The sequence below is a fragment of the Halichoerus grypus genome, chromosome 3, assembly GCF_964656455.1.
Source record: "Halichoerus grypus chromosome 3, mHalGry1.hap1.1, whole genome shotgun sequence".
NCBI lineage: Eukaryota > Metazoa > Chordata > Mammalia > Carnivora > Phocidae > Halichoerus > Halichoerus grypus.
This window is the reverse complement of record NC_135714.1, coordinates 89,836,376-89,856,597: the sequence shown is the minus strand read 5'-3', so window position 1 is coordinate 89,856,597 and position 20,222 is coordinate 89,836,376. Positions and strand designations below refer to the sequence as shown.

At 40.6% G+C, this 20,222-nt stretch overlaps 1 protein-coding gene across 3 annotated transcripts in view; it reads right to left on the bottom strand.

Moving 5' to 3' along the window:
- Positions 1-20,222, bottom strand: part of EGF (epidermal growth factor) — a 98,146-nt gene that overhangs the window by 2,612 nt on the left and 75,312 nt on the right. The window contains exons 17-23 of one of the 3 annotated variants that reach the window (XM_036098040.2): positions 17,333-17,449; positions 16,516-16,638; positions 12,892-13,014; positions 11,387-11,531; positions 6,502-6,666; positions 5,187-5,304; positions 2,060-2,165 (exon numbers count right to left, since the gene is read on the bottom strand). In XM_036098040.2, coding sequence (XP_035953933.2) covers positions 2,060-2,165; positions 5,187-5,304; positions 6,502-6,666; positions 11,387-11,531; positions 12,892-13,014; positions 16,516-16,638; positions 17,333-17,449 — 897 coding nt within the window. Of the gene's footprint in view, positions 1-2,059; positions 2,166-5,186; positions 5,305-6,501; positions 6,667-11,386; positions 11,532-12,420; positions 13,015-16,515; positions 16,680-17,332; positions 17,450-20,222 lie in introns of those variants that run through there. The other 2 variants (XR_013446435.1, XM_078069074.1) reach the window with 2 other exon arrangements.

Genomic DNA, 20,222 nt, shown 5'->3' with positions numbered 1-20,222 from the left:
CGATGCACTTGTATGCCTATTCCCTAGCATGGTACTCTGCCCGTAGCACGATGCTAACTTAACCTGCACCAACTCGTGTTGGCTGAGGTCAATGACTATGGTTCCATGGATCCACCACTAGTACAGCCTGGGTTTTAATGGGTTTTCCAGGAGCAGGGCAGGAATTGGCTCAGAGCGAATTTCGATCTTTTACCTCATTCTCCATTCCCTTTCCCTACTTTAGATCTCTTCATGCACTTTCACCTCATGCATGCTATGAGACAGCTGGCCATGACTGGGGGGTTGTGATTACTCAAACTGGGAGACAGTTTTAGGAATGGCCCACAGAGAGTGAGTCAAACTGTAATAGAATGAGCAAAAAGGGAGACATTCTAATTTTTTCCTGTGTACTCAGCTAACCAAGTCCTTAGTTATTTTCTGAGTTTAACAACACCTTGGTCAAATCATTGTGCTACTGATTAACTGGAAAATTTATATGTATCTCTACATTGAATTACTTTTGTAACAAAGAATTATGTGCTTTTAGCTCTTCAAGAAAAACTAATATATAACTATAAGATATTCTATTACTTTCTAATAATGTTAGTATTAACAACAAAACCCAAGCAACTTTTGAAAATGCCGAATGTTTTCATTATGAAGGTAACAACACTGGGAACAGTTTATACATAAAACTATATTTATTGTTGTTTTAATATTCAATTCTTAAGTGTACCTTAATATCCAAGGCCTTCGTCAAAGAAAAAAAAGTTCTACTGAATTTGGGTTACATGGCAATGCACACATGAGACAGACGTAGAATGAGCTTTTCAAAACAAGAATCCTACGTTCTCTCTATGAGGAAATCTGAAGAGAAGAGTAAGGTAACAAGCATATTTACAAAGGGCAAACATAAGAAAATACAAGCAGAGCTGAAGCCCCTCTCAGCAGAGAAACTGTTTTTTTGTTTTCTTAAGATTTTATTTATTTATTTGACAGAGAGAGAGACAGTGAGAGAGGGAACACAAGCAGGGGGAAAGGCAGGCTTCCCGCTGAGCATGGAACCCAATGTAGGGCTCGATCCCAGGACCCTGGGATCATGACCTGAGCCGAAGGCAGACGCTTAACAACTGAGCCACCCAGGCGCCCTCTTTGAAACTTTTTTTTTTTTTAATTTTATTTATTTGACACAGAGAGAGAGAGAGATAGCCAGAGAGGGAACACAAGCAGGGGGAGTGGGAGAGGGAGAAGCAGACTTCCCGCTAAGCAGGGAACCCTATGCAGGGCTCAATCCCAGGACCCTGGGATTACGACCTGAGCCAAAGGCAGACACTTAATGACTGAGCCACTCAGGCACCCCATCTTTGAAACTTTCTAACCACTTATGATTCAAAATGTGCTCAACCTTGTCCTCTGAGTTATGAAATAAAACTGACATCTGAGCCCCAGGCCCAAGATATTTATCATCATGTAACTCTTAGCAAAAGTATTATGTTAAAGGGTATCTAATTCCATTTCCACCTGACGCAGATTGAGTCCCAGAGCAGCCCGAGAACCCAGGCTGATTATATGGACCTTCTCCCAGTAGCTTGCATGGACTTCACAGATGACCAGGCATCTGGCTGAGGGCCAGCCCTTGATAAGACGTGAACGCTCCCAAATCCCCAGGAGGACCCCCAGATCAACTTAAATTCACAGGAACCTTCCTACTAGAACACAGAACACATTTTCTTAGGGCCATTTACAATTTCACCAGATCTATACCTACAGCTACCAGTACAGATCCCAAACCCCAAGAATGACCCCAAAACCCAACCAAATTCAAAAGAGAGAGTCACTCATTGTGTGCTTGCTCAAAGTGATCCAGCAGACTGGTATGTGACCAGAGTTTTGAGTGAACATGGTAACCTCATGCAAGATAAGAATCCAATCCAAATACACTTCTCTAAGGCTGTCTGGCATTTCAGTACAGCCCAGCTGCTCACATAGCTTATACATGGTTTAACTATTGTGTCTGTGCTTCCATGAGACTTTCCCACTCGGGAAAACATTCAGGATCCAGGTAAAGATAGCCACTCACCTGGCTCCAGAGAGGAGAACTGGCTGACATCTGCTGGCTCACCATCCTTGAGGGCCACAGGTTGACTTCCATTCCTGAGATTTGGGTGTTCCTTTAGCACCACAAACTACAGAGAACAAAGGGAGGGAGGGAGAGAGAGGCCATTGCCATAATTCATCAATTATCTCAACATACATGAAACCAAACTCTATGGCTTCATTATGTTCATCGTATGGAAGGTGAAAGCTGAAAGGCCCTGGCAAATTTCTTTCTCTTGCTAATGAAAGATTCAGTTTTCAGTTGGGAGTCTTATGTTGATTAAGGCAACTGGGCACTACCAGTACCTTTACTGAAGAATCTAGTCTAATTCTGGAATCCTAAATGTTGGGTCATGGATCCCAAGGATCGCACTGTTTTACTTTAAGCAATCCAAGAATCCCTAAGTGTTCTAAGCATTGCCCAAAGACCAGACAAATAAGATCTCATATATGTATGTGCTCCAATTTTTCAAATATGTGTGTGTGTGTCTAGTTAATAAAATTCATTTAAACATGCTACCAAGTTCTGAGTAATTTGGGGTCATTAATGGGTAATAATAACTAATAGGAGAACTACTATTTTTCAGGGATCCACCAAATGCTTTTTCATAGTTGAACACATTGGGTACAAGAGTTCTAAAAGGCAGGCCCAGAATGATTCAGCATTTCTCTTTGGTCAAAAAAAAAAAAATTATTTTTGTCCTTATTATATTACCCACAGTTGATTGGGCACTTGCCATGCAGGCTGACCAGAGTCCACTGGCTCACATTCACACTAGATAGATTTGATACTAAAATAGATCAATGAAAAAAAGAATAGATCAATGCTGTAAGTTATCTCATGCCCTAGGACAAAGAGTGCAATTTGCAAAGTCCTCCCTCACCAATCAGTAACCCAGCAGAGGGACTGCCCCAAGATTTTAGCTGATCATGCTCTCTGTTGGTTCAGAAATGGGCCCTCCACAGGAGGGGCCCATAACTCAGAAATACAATACGGAAAAGGGAATAGGAAAAAAAAAAAAAAAAAACAAAAACAACCACCTCCCTGCTCGTATTTCTCTTTGAGAAAAGTATAGGAAGAATAACGACTGGAGTCAATTAGGGAGAGAAATGTTGGCGAATCCCATGAACACGTGTTTTCATTTTCTTATTTTGCACAATGCTAATTATCCTTCACTGCTTTCTCTTCGTTAATGGTCTCGCTGCAGCAACATATTGCCAAATCAGTACACGACCCACTGTTTCAGGGCACATACCCATTATTTCTGACTAAAGTCAAAATCCAGCCCTCTGCACTGCAAATTTCCCAGCCACATGTTTTTCTGCCAGAAAAACAGAGGTCCTAGAATTCTGGGCTGAGGTGGGGAAGACAGCTGATGGAACCAGATTCGGTTCTGCTGCTTCTCCTGCTAGTTCAGATGCTCGGCTCTCTCCCACTCCCACTGCTATCTGCAGCAGTGGCTGGTGTGAATGACAATTATGGTGGACGGTTATGATGGTGAGGGGCATGGAGCTCAGCAGCCCGAGGCCTCCTACCACAGCTTTGAGCCAAGAAGCTGCTAATGACAGTGGCCAAGTGTTTTAATTTTTTTTTTTAAACTAGATACAGATTGTTTCTCCCTCCTTTCCATGATTTCAATACCATGAATTAAACTTGCTACCCAAAACCTGAATGACACACCATATAGACCGACAGGCACAATATAGGTCATTTAGAAGTCCACAGTCATGAGGGCTCAAAGAACTGAGGACCTTCTGTAGGTAAGTCCACCCAGGAGCACACACTTATGGAATCCAAAGATACAGAAGGGATCTCAGAGGTCATCTAATCCAAACCCGTCAGTGTCCTGAAGAGGAAACAGGAGTTCAGTGACTTGCTGAAGATTAAGACAGCCAATTAGGGGGCGCCTGGGTGGCTCAGTTGGTTAAACATCTGCCTTCGGCTCAGGTCATGATCCCAGGTCCTAGGATGGAGCCCCGCATCGGGCTCCCTGCTCAGTGGGGAGTCTGCTTCTCCCTCTCCCTCTGCTGCTCCCCCTGCTTGTGCTCTCTCTCTCTCTTTGACAAATAAATAAATAAAATATTTTTTTTTAAAAAGACAGTCAATTAGTAGGAGGGTCAGGCTAGACTTCACATTTCTTATTTGATTTTTGTATTTTAAGTATTTGTAGTTTAAGTCTCAGCCAGAAAACAAGTATACACTGAATGCCTCTAAGAGGCAGGATCGGCGATCCCCGATTAGGTAGAAGCATGGCCACAAGGAAGCTCCTCTCTGGGAAAGCACAGTGAGTGGAGGTAGGGGATGGGAACGTGGTCGGGAAGGAGAGAAATGTTGCCTCTACTCCTCCAAAACATCTCCCTAATAAACTTTTCCCTATTCACCCACAGGTTTCAATCCCCCATGGACCTGCCATATATTCCAGCCTCTTCCGCAATTCATGCCACACATAATACCAGCAGTACACACTGAACTACTCAAGTTGTCACTGACAGGTGCCTGGAAATGGAAATTCCAACAGTTTCAAGGGAGCTTAGCCTAGCCCAAGCTCACCCTATATGGTTTCAAGATCAGTTACTGAAGTGGGTAATTTATGAAGCATTTTGAACTTCCCAATCTCTGTGCTTTTTGGAAAATGTATAGGTTTGCCAGATAAAATACAAGACACGTAGCTAAATTTGAATTTAAATTTAAACATTCATTGTAAGTATGAATTTAACAAGGCATTCTGTATTTTTATTTGCTACATCTGGCAATTATTTTGCTGTTGAAATTTGGGATTTAAAATGTATGTGAAGAAAAGAAATCTTTTTTTTTTTTTAAGAAAAGAAATCTTAAGAAAATTAGAGCATCAACTCCATTTCAATAAAGTAAGTTAATAAACAAACACAATAAATAAAATAATAAACAAACACAAGGGGGAAAAAAAAAGAAAGAGAAGTAGAGCATAATCTTGGGCTTTTAAGACATCAATTTGAAAGAGACTACCTAAAAATTGGGAAAGGCTTTTCACATAACCCATAAGAAGCTACAGGATAGAAAAAAAAGAGAAAAAATGAACTGGGATCCATATGAAGTCAATTTCTTGCTTCATGTAGTTTGGTCACATTACCCAGGGCTGGGGACAAGAGGCCATCCCAGCCTCGCTGTCTGTAGACCTGCTACTGCAAACTTCTCTGCTCGACTCTTCATCAGGACTCTTTAAATTTTTTGATGGCAGCTTCTTAGTCCTGCAATAAAGCCAAAATGTGAGACAATTTCAAAACCCAACACAACTAGTAGCCCACTCAGTGATGGTCAGGCACACCTGCTTTTGCTACTGAAATGTAGGTACTTAAAATGTCTGAGAGAGAAGAAATATTAAGAAAACTAGGAGCATAACTTTAGGTTTTCTAAGGCATTCTTTTCTGCAGAACTTCCCAGATATTTCACTTTTTCCAAGGTTCTGTGAGATGCCTGGGCTCCTCCCACTAGTTTGGTGCCCCCTCCTGCTCAAAGGCATCAGACGCACACAGAGAGGAGGACCCAAGAGAATACTATCTCAGAGGTGCCAAGCTAGGAAATAGAATAGGTCTCTTGCCTCCAAACCTAGCTTTATAAATATTTATTTGTTTCACAAACACAAAGCACAAAGTCTATAGAAGGCATGGTGACATGCCCTGAGGGGAAGGGCAGTAAAGGGAGGATTTTCACCTGCCCACGGTGGTACAGGTATTCCCTACATTCCCAGAGAACTGGGGCCATTAGTTAAGTGGGTCATAGGCTATTCAGGATTAAATTAGGTAATTCTACAAAGTTCCCTTCTGCCCAGAAGTGTTATGGCTCAATAACGTTGTACAGCACAAACTAACTGTACACACAATGTCTTTTGACACTGATGATAGGGGGAGATAAAGTCCTTGGCAAGAAAATGGAAAATGATCCCCTCACCTTAATGTAGTATTATTTTTTTAATTAAATGTATAAATATTTTTGCTCCACAGTTTTTAACTTTTACCTTGAAATTACTGAAAACACAAACCCCAAGGACCTTCCAAGTGAGGGAAAGTACTGATTCTCTTGAACAGAAGTTAATACTTTGCGGGAAATCGACTGAGTGGAAGGCAGCCACGCAAAATTAACTATGCAGCCTATGCGGGGTGTGGGGGGGAAGCAGGTGATGCCTAAGAGAAAAAAAAGTGGAATATAAAATTGCATTATGCTCAGTAACAACCCCATAAACGATGTAGATATACTGACAAGGACTGTAAAACCACTGATGCTTTAGAGCCGTGAAATCCTCAGCCATTTCTTGTTTTCTTTTACTCTTATTCCCCCTTTTAAACAAAGGTGGCAAGTGTGTAGAAAAAGTTCATCTCGAGGAGGCAGGCGTTCCCTTGGGTGGTGCTAGAGGGAGGTTGAAAGTGCCAACGGAAAGACAAGGTCACCTGTAGCAGTGAGCCCCCCACAGCCCCAGCAGCAGCAGCAGGACGAGCCCCACCACGCCGACGGCCACCACGGTGACTTGCTGCTGCCTCCCCTGGCCAACGTGGCGCAGTTCCCATTTCAAGTCTCGGTGCTGACATCGCTCCCCCACGTAGCCAAAGACACAGCTGTAACAACACACAACAGAGGTCAGCGCTAAGCCCTGGCCAAAAACCGCTTATATATTTTCAGATTCGATATCCGGCTGTCTTTCACCCTCTGCATTTCCAGACTCAGCTCTTTAGAAGCATATGGAAAATCCATCAGGGGTCAGTTGAAAACACTCTGATTTACAAGTTAATGCAGCATGGACTTCCCCCTGTGGTCTGTTTGCCCTGGGATTGATGAGGGATTATTTGCATACCACCTCTATAAGGCACTGCAGAACATTGATTAAAGATCAGCTTCTGTTAGGCTAAAATCCTGAGGAGTTACCTCTAAGACCAACACAAAGCAACTCTGCCCTAAGAGCCAAGAGAGTTTTTGAACAAATGTTTGGCCAGATTGCAGAGAGTATAGGTCAAAGGAAGGAAGAATTTGAAGGCAGAGTCCTTCACTGGAGACCAGGCTTATAAAAGTGTGCGTGTAGTCTCTGAACAGGAAGTACAGCCTTGTTAGCCAAGGAAATAAAAAATCACCACTGGCCCTAGAGGAAAGGTCTCAGTGGCAACACGTGAACATTTGTGTACTTTCCTCAAGGGAGAAAAAACTAAATGGAAGAAAAGGGGCTTTCATGGTGTTTCGTTAGTGAAACCCCTAACTAGCATTACCAGCCACCACCACACGCTGCAAACACGTAGATAAAAGTAAATGAAACAATGCTGCCATCTACTGGGAATGTATACTTCCAGAAATTACGGGATCTTGGGTACAATTGTATTCTACTCTTCACAGGAGCATAAACTTCAAAAATAACTTATTAAGCATTTTGAGCTGCTCACTTGTTAGGAATTTCCTCCCCGCTCAGCGCTGGGTCAACTATCTATCCGCACCTCATTCCAAAAGGACCTGAAGGAATGAATGCCCAGGGAATTGATACTGGTCCTCCCGGTGGGAAGAGACAGCCCGGAAAAAGCATGAGATGAAGCTGCAGGAGATCTAGATCCTAGCCCCAGTTCTACCTTGAGATGGTCGTAAGAGCATTGGAAAGTCACTTTAAGAAAGAAGAAGAATGAAACTAGCATTTAAGCACGCTATGTATCTGACTGACACTGTGCGGGGCACTTTTACTCATTTTACTTTCAAGAGCAGATTCCCATTCTACAGATGAGAAAAGTGAGGCTCAAAGCAGTTAAGTAATTTGTACCAGGTCATACAGCTGGTGAATGGCAGGGATTTGGTTGGTTGGTTGGTTGGTTGGTTGGTTGAATACAGCTGACACACAGTGTTACATTAGTTTCAGGAGTACAATGTAACAATTTGACAAGTTTATACATTATGCTCTGCTCACCACAAGTGTAGCTGCCATCTGTCCCCATATATCACTATTACAGTATCACTGACTATACCCCTTATGCTGTGCCTTTATTCCCGTGACTTATTCATTCCAAAACTGGAAGCCTGTATCTCCCACTCCCTTTCACCCATTTTGCCCATCCCCCCACCCCCACCGCTCTGGCAGCCATCAGTTTGTTCTCTGTATTTACAGGTCTGATTCTGCCTCTTGTTTGTTTATTCATTTTTTAAGCTTCCATATAGAAGTGAAATTATATGGTATTTGTCTTTCTCAGTCTGACTTATTTCACTTATCCTAATATATTCTAGGTCCATCCATGTTGTCTCAAATGGCACGTCTCATCCTTTTTGTGGCTGCATAATATTCCATCACACACACACACACACACACACACACACACACACACACACACACACCATCTTCCTTATCCATTCATGTATCAATGGACACTTCAGTTGCTTCTATACCTAGGCTATTGTAAATGATTCTGCAATAAACATAGGGATGCACATATCTTTTTGAATTAGTGTTTTCCTTTTCTTTGGGTAAATACCCACTACAATTATTGGATCATATGGTATTTCTATTTTTAATTTTTTGAGGAAATTCCATACAGTTTTCCACAGTGGCTGTACCAATTTATATTTCCACCAACAGTGTATGAGGGCTCCTTTTTCTCAACATCCTTGCCAATACTTGTTATTTTTTGTCTTTTTGCTTTTAGCCAGTGAATGACAGGTTTGATCCAAATGGTTTTCTGATTTCAAAGCCTGTGTTCTCTCTGCTACATTGGGCTACTTCCTAAAAGGGTTTTATGCTCTATGCACCCCTGAAAAGCTATTCTTCTAGAACGGATCATGAAAGAGATGATAGGATCTAAGTGTAGGAAGTATAAAGGACCATCACGTTATTCCACGCTTTCCTGGATACTGTTTTAATTCTAACTATCTTTGGTTATAGTCATTTATTACCAATGCCTAGCAGCACTTTTAAACTGTTGGATGTTAATCTCAGAGACTTTGGGGTCTCAAGGAATATGCCAATCACATGGGCAAGAGTCCTGGGGAGCAAAGGCAAGCTGGAATACTGGGGCCTCTCTGAGCCATATATGGCCCAAAGCAGTTGGCCAGCATTTCACATGGATGGGTCCCCCACTACTAGTTCTTTGGGTTATTAATTGGTTCTGTTAAACCAAGCAAAAGATTTCTGGGTTTACTTATTCAGATAAATTATTCAAATCTGAGTTTATTTGGTCAAATAATTTCAAGAAATTCTGGACTAAAGAAAGGTCAACAAGACTTTTCACATTGTGGTGTACTATGATCAAGAACTGAGGGCTAGAGTATGTAGCATTTCTCAGACTGATTTGACCACACAACTCTTTTTTCATGAAACATTTCACAGCACTGGTGTTGGGGCAGCTTGGTCTAAAGAAGACCTGGCCAGAAGCATGTGGGTTGGTTCAAAGCCAAACCAGAATGAATGAGGACCTCCTCTTAGCTCAGGAGGCTTGGTCTTCTGAGATTCTCCAGACCAGGGAACCTTTGAGGAAGACATGAGGCATAGAGACTTCAGTTCTCACATCCTCTGCACCCCAGGCAACCAGGGGATCTCTGTATCTAAGGGGAGCTTCCATTGCCTTCGAGCAAGGAAAGAACAGCCCTTTATAAACCTTCTCATGGTCTTAAGAACACTCTGCAGAATGATGCTGATGAAGTGTTTCTAATAAAAGTTAGAGTGGTGAGCACTCCTAGAGATGTGTTATTATAGAATTTTAAAAATACAAGGTGAAGTCATCGAGACAAAAGGAGGAAAGGGTTGGATGTCTGATTAAACCACATTTTTATTAAATGTAGAATTCAAAAACAAAGTTACAATCTAGATCAGTGGGACCTCTGGTGATATTTTAAATACTGCTTTTGATTAAAGGTCCTTAAATGTGAGTGTTATCTCTAGTTTAATCGTCATTTTGTAGCAACTCATGTTTAAAACATTATCAGGGAATAAGATATTTTCATCAGGATTTAATGACAGAAAGAAAAGCAGTGTACTAAAGAGTTCATAAATCATTTAATGAATTGATGCTATCAGGTCAAATGAAAATAATGTACTAAATGCAATTCGTAATTGTGAAGTACCCTTCACATTATTGTAATGTCTCTTATAATCTAAAGTATCATCGAGAAAAACAAACCATGATCTAATAAAGTAGGACATTGATCTTCACAATTTCATTATTTAGGATAATTAGGAACCATGAACAAGAAAAAAAATTGATTCTTATTATCAAAATCAAGGATAACTATTGTGAAGATTGGACTTACGTTAGAAAATTACAGCATGCAAATATGAACATGAGGGTAGAATTCTATGAGAATTGAGTCATTTTCACTAATATTCACGAGCATTTTTCATTACTTTTGTCTAGCTGACATGATTTATAATGCAAGGCCATTCACTTTGTCACAGAATATAACTTGCTCTTCTAACAATTTAGACTATGTTTCTGCTGATTATTATTCATAAAATAATAAAACCCTTTAAGCTTATAGCATCTATTCCTGAGGATCAGAATATTTTATCACTTCTTCCTCAGGCATGGAGAAATTATCAATGAGTCAGGAGTCTAGCCACGGGGGGCCTATTTATTTTTCAGGACCTATCAGTTCCCTCTGATTGACTTGAAAATACAAAATCCACTAAAAGTAAAATCTGATGCAGAACTAGATATTGCTGCAAGGGAAATGTTTTCTGAGTAAGTATGGTGGGAGGACCTATAATTTCAGGTCACCCTAAACCTACTTTTCAGTTGACTGTGCACACTGTGAAACCATCACAGGGACAAAAAAGGAACAAAGAGAAGCAGGGACTGCTTCCAGCAATTGTCACTAAGTAACAGAAGTGTAAACACCAACTATTAGAAACTGAAGAAAAATAATTTTTTTTCTAGTTTTGAAAATTGAAGGTAAGAAGTCCAGTGTGTATATATAACACTTCTGTAAATTCAGAAATATATTGTAGATGTTCTCCACATATGAGGCAGAAAATAAAGTTTTAAGGAATTCTTTCACAAACCTAAGTTTTTCAGCCAGAACAAGAGGTTTAGGCCCCAGATTGTACCAGTAGTGACATCAAGTTAAGTAAAACGGAAAATCACCAATTCTTTAAATGTATATTTACCATTGGCAGCTTGGGGGTTGGGGGATGATATGCAGGGAGGGTGCAGTACGTACGTACACACACACACAATTTATATATGTGCGTTTATATGTTTTTCCCTAGCAAAAACCGAATTACAGAAAAAACTCCTTGAAACGAATTTTATGAATTAGCTAAAAGGTATGGACTGCAGTCTCATATCTCTGTGCCATCACAAGGACAGCTTGACTTACTTGCATGCGTATCTGTCAACTGCTTCGATGTACATACACACACCGTTATAGAGGCAATAGCCGTCATAGGATGAGGGGCATTCCCGGTAACCATTTCTCACAGCAGGGTGGCCATCCTCCATGAGATGAGAAGGAGACGTAGAGTCTACAAGAATCAAAGACATTACTTTTACTTTCTGAAGTGATTAGGTCTTTCAGGGGTCAATATCCGGAACTAGTCTCTGTGAACAATTTGTGATCTAGTGTCTTTTAGTGACAAGAACTCAGAAGCAGCTCTAGTTTTCACTTTCCTAACCAGACTTCATGTCATTCACCGTGAAGCCAGCCATTCTTTCTTTAGCTTCAGTGTTGTCTGACATAAAGCATACTGGAGGCAAGTAAGAGAACGGTCAATTCTACATTACTGCATGAATCCCGAGTCACTGGTCTCATTATGAAAGCCGTCTGTCATCCACAAACAGCCACCAATGATGTGAAGTGACAGCTAGCTTTAAGAGGGTCTCACTGAACAAAATCTCTCTTTATGGTTTATAAACTACCCACCAATATACAGCCCCTTACCCCCAGTGTCCTGGAAGCCTCAAAAATTTCTCCCATATAATGTTTTTCTTCTAAAAACGATGTAAATATCAGGGGAGCCCTCAAAGACAAGACTAGCAAATCTGACAGAAAAGAAATGTTACCGTAACAGAGGGAATGTCAAAGTGGTAAAGTCCCTTTTATTGAATAGTTCTCTGCTCATTAAAAGGAAAACATTAGGGTGTGTAGCTGACTATATAAATATTAGCAGTCTTTCAATACTATAAGAAGAGCAAATTATCTGAGAAAAATAATGTGTTAAAAAAAGAGACCCAAATAAGTGTGGAAATTTCCCTCCTTAAGATGTTTCCTGCTTGCAGAGCTGAAACAGGTAAACAGCTGGGGGGTGGTGGCAACAGAGCCCCCGATCCTGGTTTCCAGCATCTGGGTGAAGCCAGCTCCCCGTCTGGGGTACAGGTGGTGAGAAGACGCTGCCATGTGGGGAGAGCCTCAAGGAAGCAGAAGTCAACCGTTAACATTCAAAAAGAAAGAAAAAAGAGCTGAAGTTCTAATTCAGATCAAGAAACACTACTTTTTTAAGGTAATATTTTAAAAGCTTTAAAAGTGATTCAAAATGCTAAGGGTCCAGACATCCTTCCTGACCTGCCTTGACCTGCAAAGTTTTTCCAGCAGCCCCAGAAATCAACATTACAAATTAAGACATTAGTCGCATAAAGAGAACCACCTGTATTCCCACCTTTATTGAATTGTGAATAATAGAAAAAGAATTTCTTCCAGATGTTATCAAATTAAGAAAACTTGGACTACTTCACATTCCCAAGCTTAGCATCCACCTAATCAGGAACGTAAACTCACCAGCCGGGTTGAATCGAATGATTTCTAGACTCTCTAGAGCAAATACATTGGGGTATAGAATTTTCCAGAATTAAGTCCCTTCCTTGGGCCTAGACCACCCACCAACCTACCAGTGCATATCCGCCCAGGTTCAGACAGGCTGCCGGCGCACATGCAGGTGTAGTTTCCCTCCGTATTTGTACAGGTGGCATTCTCCCCACAAGTGTGTATGCCCAATCGGCACTCATTAATATCTGCCAGAAACAAAGGAGTAGGGAAGAGAAAAGTGAGGTGCAGAAGAGGACAAAGGGTTATATTATTGGAAAAGCCAACATTCTGGGAAGGGAGCATCTTCAACCTCTGCCATGCTGCATGTTCTCAGAGCCTCTGTATTTTTTTGATTAAAAAGTTCTATCATGGGGGTGCCTGGGTGGCTCAGTCATTAAGCGTCTGCCTTCGGCTCAGATCATGATCCCAGGGTCCTGGGATCCAGCCCCGCATCAGGCTCCCTGCTCTGCAGGAAGCCTGCTTCTCCCTCTCCCACTCCCCCTGCTTGTATTCCCTCTCTCACTGTGTCTCTCTCTGTCAAATAAATAAATAAATAAATCTTAATAAATAAATAAATAAATAATAAAAAGTTCAATCATGAATGTTGGACACAAGGATGAACTGGATCCCTCAGCTGCCTGCCCATTCAGGTGTTCTAAACTCCTGAAATAAGGCTGGATGATTTCCCAGTGCTTGGGAGGAAAGGAGACATCCCAACACACAGTTCAGTGGGAAGGTTGGAGATGGGTAAACTAGCTCTAGAAAAATATTTAGAAAATCAGATCCTAAAGATTCATTCTTAACTGTTGCAAATAGACATCCAGTCATTGACATACATGTTATAGCAAATAAAATATTTCTGCATAAATATAAACTAAGTCATCCCTTTCTTTCCCAACTACCGATGTTTTCTTTCTCAATTACCACCAGCCTAACATTTAAATCCTTCTTCTCCTCAATTTTACATTACTATAAGAAGAACAGTCTCACTACATTCCCTGCATCCCGTATCTCCCCCACTCTACTCCTAAACACCAGTGCCAGATTAACGTCCTAAAGCACATCTCCCATCACTGCACCCCTTGACTCAAATGCTCTCTGTTGCCTAGAGTTGAGCTGCCCAATATGGCAGCCATCACCATGTGGGTGTGTGTGAGCACCTGAACTGCAGCTGGTCTACACTGACATATGCTGTAAGTGTAAAACGTCTACCAGATTTTGAAGACTTAGTACCAAAATAAGAAAGAATATAAAATACCTCAATGATTTTTATGTTGATTACATATTAAAATATTAATATCTTGGATATGTTGGATTTAATAAAATATAAAAATTAATTTCACCTGTTTCTTTGTACTTTCTGTAATGTGGCTATTGGAAAATTTTAAATTATGTAGGTAGCTTATATTATAGTTCTACTGGATAGGGTTTGTCTAGAGAAGTAAAACCCTAATGACTGACCCTCAGCTTCTAGTCTTCTACATATGTAATCCAACCCACCTGTTATGAACTGAATTGTATCTCCCCCAAAATCTCTATGTTGAAGCTCTAACCCCCAGTGTGACCATATTTAGAAATGGGGCCTTCAAGGAAGTAATTAAAGTTAAATGAGGTCACAAGAGTGAGGCCCTAATCCAATAGGATTGAAGTTCTTATAAGAAAAGGAAGAGACACCAGATCCCCTATCCCCAAACCACAGCAGAAAGGCCATCTAGTTTACATACACTATACTTAGTGCTCCTGTAGGCTATTCTCCGCCCCCAAATAGACCTGTCATATGCTCATGCATGGAATTCTCCCTGTTCCTTCCCATTTCTGCCTAATGAAAATTTACTCATGCTCCAAGGTCCATCCACAGTGATACTTCCTTCATGAAGTCTTTCCTAATACCTCAAACAGATATTCTTCCAGTTGGGAACTTTCATTGTAGTTTTTACTTCCCTCATAATGCATACCCCTTTTCACCACTTCTCACAGCTCCCTGTCTCTCAGATCCTACTCTTCTCACAAGCAAGCACTACCTCCATCATTCTGGTGTTCCTCACACTAATGAGTACTGTGTCTTTGCACTAATAGGTGCCAAATAAATATTTGTCACATTGAACTGCTGCTATCCCAAATGACTCAAATTGAGTCTTTTTTTTTTTTTGCTTACTTCCTGTTGTAATTTCTATGAAATCTCTATAGTCTCTATATCTCTATAATTTCTATAATCTCAATGAACCTTGAGAGTCAGAGAGAGCTTTTCCAAGAAGCAAGAACAAAGATATACTTTTAGCCAAGAAATACAACCACTCCTAAGAATAAGAATAACTTATTATTTTTGCGTGGCATTTATTATGTTCCAAGCATGGTTTAAAGCACTATAGCTACATATATCTGGAAGGAGGAAGGAAAGAAGGAGGGCAGGAAAGAGAAGCAGTGATAGTGGGAGAGGAAGAGGGAAAGGGAGACAGAGAGGGAGAAAGGCAGGGAGAGAGAGAGAAACAGGAATAAGCCCATTCTTCCATGTGGCGTGAGGACTCCACGCCAACCAGGTACGCTGGGCCGTACCCTTTTGCATGTTCACTACTGGAAGGAGGTAGGTTAGTAACAGAGAAACAGAGTTTAATAAGTTTAAACACCCAAAAAGTATGCCTTCTTTTCTCTTCAAAGTAAATTAAATAGAAAGCCTGCTTGTCTAAATTATCTATGAGCCTAATTAATTAGAGCAGTAACATTTTCCTAACTGACAGCCAACTGTGTGCTGAAAAGAGTATTTACAAGTGACTGTGGACTCCACAAAACTAATCTGATAAAGGTCTGATTTAAACCAGCCAGATCCAAAAAAACTTGGGAGTCATGACTGATGTTTCATCTTTAAGCTCAGCATGTGGGAGAAAGCAGTATCATTTCAGTTTCTTATCAGGTCATCTGCCCCTTACCGTGAAAAGATTTGTATGTTTTCAGAAGGCAAAGAAAATACTGGAAGAGACATGTGAAAGCCCTGTTAAACTCCCGGTAAGCACTTCACTGGGCTAGGATGACTTTAGGCAGGTCCCCACTTGTGGGGTGCTACTATGTTACTGACACCTGGCAGGGTACGAGACATCCACTGAGTGAGCTCCCAACCCAGAAGCCACACCCAGACCTTGGCAGAGGACGGTGATTATGAAAGAGGTCTTAATCACTCTTTACTTGTATCTAAATGTCAGTGTCTTGAATCTCCCATCTACTGACACTCATCAAGAGCCGCCTGATGAGCCCTTTCACAGAACCACTCCCCCTTTCCTTTGTGCACAGAGCAGGGACTTCCAACAAGCCTCCATCAGCTCTGCAGTTCACCATGGCTCACCTGCAAAATGCAAGGATAACGAAAATGCTGTAGGACTCCCCCCAAGCCCCATGATGGCTCGAGGTGTGGAGTATTGATGAGTCATTGGCGTCACTCAACCGCGAGAGAAAGAATTTGGAAAGCAGAGGGGCCCACCACCTCTGCAGGGTCTTGAAGCTGACTAGTCCCATCCTAACACAAGGGCACAACCCTGACTGTTCATCCAGAATTGAGATATGTCCGTTTGAACAGGTCACGCAACTTCTCTTTTAGTCTTAATGTGTATGGCACTTAAATTATATCCTGTCTTTTCTCGACCCACCACACCCACAGTGTTTCCCAATCCTCTGAGGCCTGCCTCCAGCCCCCTCCCTAGGCACACACGCTCTCTTACCAAGACAGTGAATTCCATCACCTCGGTAGCCTTCCAAGCACCGGCAGACATAGCCACCTTCAGTATTGACACACTTGGAGGTGGGAGGGCAAATTGTGATGCCCGTCTCACATTCATCCATATCTGTGGGCAAAACGATGAACTAGTGAAATGTGTAGACAATCCTGGCATAAATGAGAATCGTAGGAAAAAATAAGTATAAGCTGACATATAATCATTCAGCCACTCACAGATACTGTTTACAAATGTAATGCAGACTCTGCATCTTGGTCATAAAGTTCATTTCCGAATCAATTTTTACAGATTGCTTAGGTGTCTGCTTAGCTAAGTATGTGTAAATAAATCAGATTGTGCCAGAGTTTCAGACCATAAAAACTGAGATTTTTACAGTAACCACTAACTTAAAATTTCAAGGCATTCAATATAAAATGGAAATCGATCCAGCACAATCTATTTATTAAACTAAAACTTATGACCTCAGGTTTTAGGGGGGAAAGTTGTGTTTTTATTGTCATTGGCGAATTTATAAATTTGACTCAAACTCAAATTCATGCTTCTGAAGCCAATTATAAAATTTTCTCCTTAATAGCAACTGCATATATTACATAATTCTAATACAAACTCACTGTAATAGAACAACATACTATATGTTTCATATACTCTATATATGCCATCCTTTGTCTTTTTAACTAATATCAAATAATTTATTCCATCCTGCTGATTACATAAATCCTCTGGAGCTTTTGAATCAGTATTATCTGAAAGAATGTTTCTGGTTCACTATTTTCCAGATATGTGTATTGGCCTTTGCTCTTACCAAAACATAGTTTTCCATCCCCAGTAAATCCTTTCAAACACTGACATGTGGCATTTTCTCCCTCTGAAACACACTGAGCCCGTGTACTGCATCCCACAGGACCACAGTCATCAGCATCTGCAAACAGCGAGAACCCCATCAGATTATTTGCAGACCTTAGGGGGAAAATGGGCTTGAATGTTTTGGGTTCTACAGAATATTCCAGCACTTTCTTTCCAAGTTCTGGGACAGCCTAACCTCCAAAGAGAAACAATTAGTTGACCTGTAAGCTATATCTATATTAAAAGGTCCATAAGCTATATGTTCCCATTTACATGCTTTCAGTAAATCTTTAGTCTTAAAGAACTATTGGTGTTCAAAGAGCCCTGTGTGAACTTGTTTATAATTTTTTAAAAAGCATTTGCAAACTTGAACTATAAAATTTCCAGGAGTAAATGGACTCAAATATCAAACCTTTTATTGTTTATTTGAGAATTCTCAACCATTATGACGTACGATAGGGGTCAATATATTCTTATCTCCCCAAAAGACACAGACTAATATTTAACAAGTAGATCTGTGTACCAACATGGCAGAGACATGATAAATAAGAATTTATTACAATAATACAAGATACAATAAAAAGATTTATTGTCAATGTACTAAAATTATGTCTCATATATATGAGAATATGTATGTCACAATGTATGTTTATTGTCAAGATTTATGCAGTGACTTGCAAACCTCAAGGCGCTTTTACAAAGTCATGAACCATATAAACTAAATGCTGTAAATGGATCATTTCATTTCATACTCCATTGAAATGCAAATCCCCCAGGGGACAGAGCTGCATGTTGAGCCATAAACATGAGCAAGTTCTTTTTTTTTTTTTCTTTTGACTACTTATATATATAATCATTCTCCAAATGCCACAGTTGGAGTTGGGGGGATCTGACATACCACAGCAGGATATAAACTATCATCTCTCTATTCACTGGTAAGTTTGCTCATCTGAGTACAGAAGAGGTAAAAGAAGCCTTCTAAACTTGCCCATAAATTAAAGAAAGTTAGATGATCTAAGTAGGATTCAGGTTCCATGTGAATGCAGACATTGGGTAATTGCATTTGATTTGCTTAGCTATTTGTGTGAGATTTCTCTTGTGGGAACACATGCCCTTCATTCTTGCTTGGTCATCTCCTGTCACTCATGACTCTTCGAGATGGATAAGTTCAGACTAAATCAATTATCCATTTGATTTGGCATTTATTTGGAAGACTAGCTCTCAAGTCACAAGGCTTGTTCAGTGTATAGTGGACAAGATCCAATTACCCAAGACATTTTAAATCACTTGCAGAATTGCCTTAAATTAGAATATGATTCAGGATTTATTTGGTAACTTGCAAACCCCAAGGCAGCTTTTGCATAATGAAAAGCAATGGATATGCCATTGGGGGGTGGGAGATGGGCTATAGCCAAAGTTCTTTCTTCCACAAGTTAGCTCTGGAAGAAATGAGTGCCTGGGCTTCACATCTCTCTTCTCCAAAATATGGGTGACACTTTTTGTCCAGTCTACTTCACATGATAATTGTAAGGACTTGGGGAAAAAAGTGATTTAAAAAAAAAGACTTGAGAATAATAAATTTTATACATATGTAAATATGGATGATAAAGAAGAAGAGTATTGTGACAGTCTGAATCAGAATTAGCCTTATCACACTAGAAAAGACTCTTGGGCCTATTAGTTAAACTACTAAAATTAATTTTTAAAAGTACCTATTACATGAGAGCTGATGGAGAACACAGACAGGGTCTCTGCTTTCTTGTACAATTAGTTACTGAAGTACAGGTGAGATAAGCACTCTCAAGAAACAGCCCCAGGTTCTAAGAGAGCTGAAATAACTCTCATCTCACCTGCTTAGGGGACTAGGAAAAGCTTTCTGCGTGAGATCTGAAGCTGAGATCTGAAGGATACACAGGACTTGAAAGGGTGTAGAAAGAGCACTGTGGGCTGAGAACACAGCATCTGTCTGTTACAGACAAGGCCAGTGTAAGTGAAGCCGGCCATAGAAAGTTGAGGACAGAGGGGTGCCTGCGTGGCTCAGATGGTTAAGCATCTGCCTTCAGCTCAGGTCATGATCCCAGGGTCCTGGGATCGAGCCCCACATTGGGCTCCCTGCTGAGCAAGGAGCCTGCTTCTCCCTCTCCCTCTGCCTGCCCCTCCCCCTGCTTGTACTCTCTCTCTCTGTCAAATAAATAAAAATCTTAAAAAAAAAAAAAAAAGTTGAGCACAGAAAGGCACACACTGAGGCTGGTGAGGTGTGTAAGGACTAGTTCAGCTAGCGCCCAGCAGGCCATGTTAAGAATTTTAAATTTTATTCATGAATTTAGAAGAACTCATTATTTTAGTAAACTTGACAATGAAACCTTTTTATGATTGAATTTCTTTGTCTTGTTGTATACAGATCTACTTGCTACGTAGCAGTCTGTGTGTCTTTGGGGAATAAGAATATATTGATCCTAACCTAAAATCTATTATAGAGTTTTCAAATTCTTTTTAGCATAGACACTTTATTTAAATGAAATCTCACTATGTGAGATATAATATGACCCCTTAGCCTAACATGAGTAGAACTAAAACTTTATAGACTAAGACAAAATAGAACCCAATTCAGATATGGAAAGATGAGGCAGTTTTCACAAAGACAGTCAATTCCATCTATTCTGCACAAGATAGTCTCAGGTATGAAGCCAAACACAGCCTATTATACAGTATATGTATTCCAAATCTTTGGCCTTCTCATCACTCCCCTATCCCACCCATGTGTCAATTTACTACCTGTCATTATCTTGGTCTTTGAATCTCCCAAACATTAGTCTTTCAAATTATGCTCTGGGAACCTTCAGGGATCC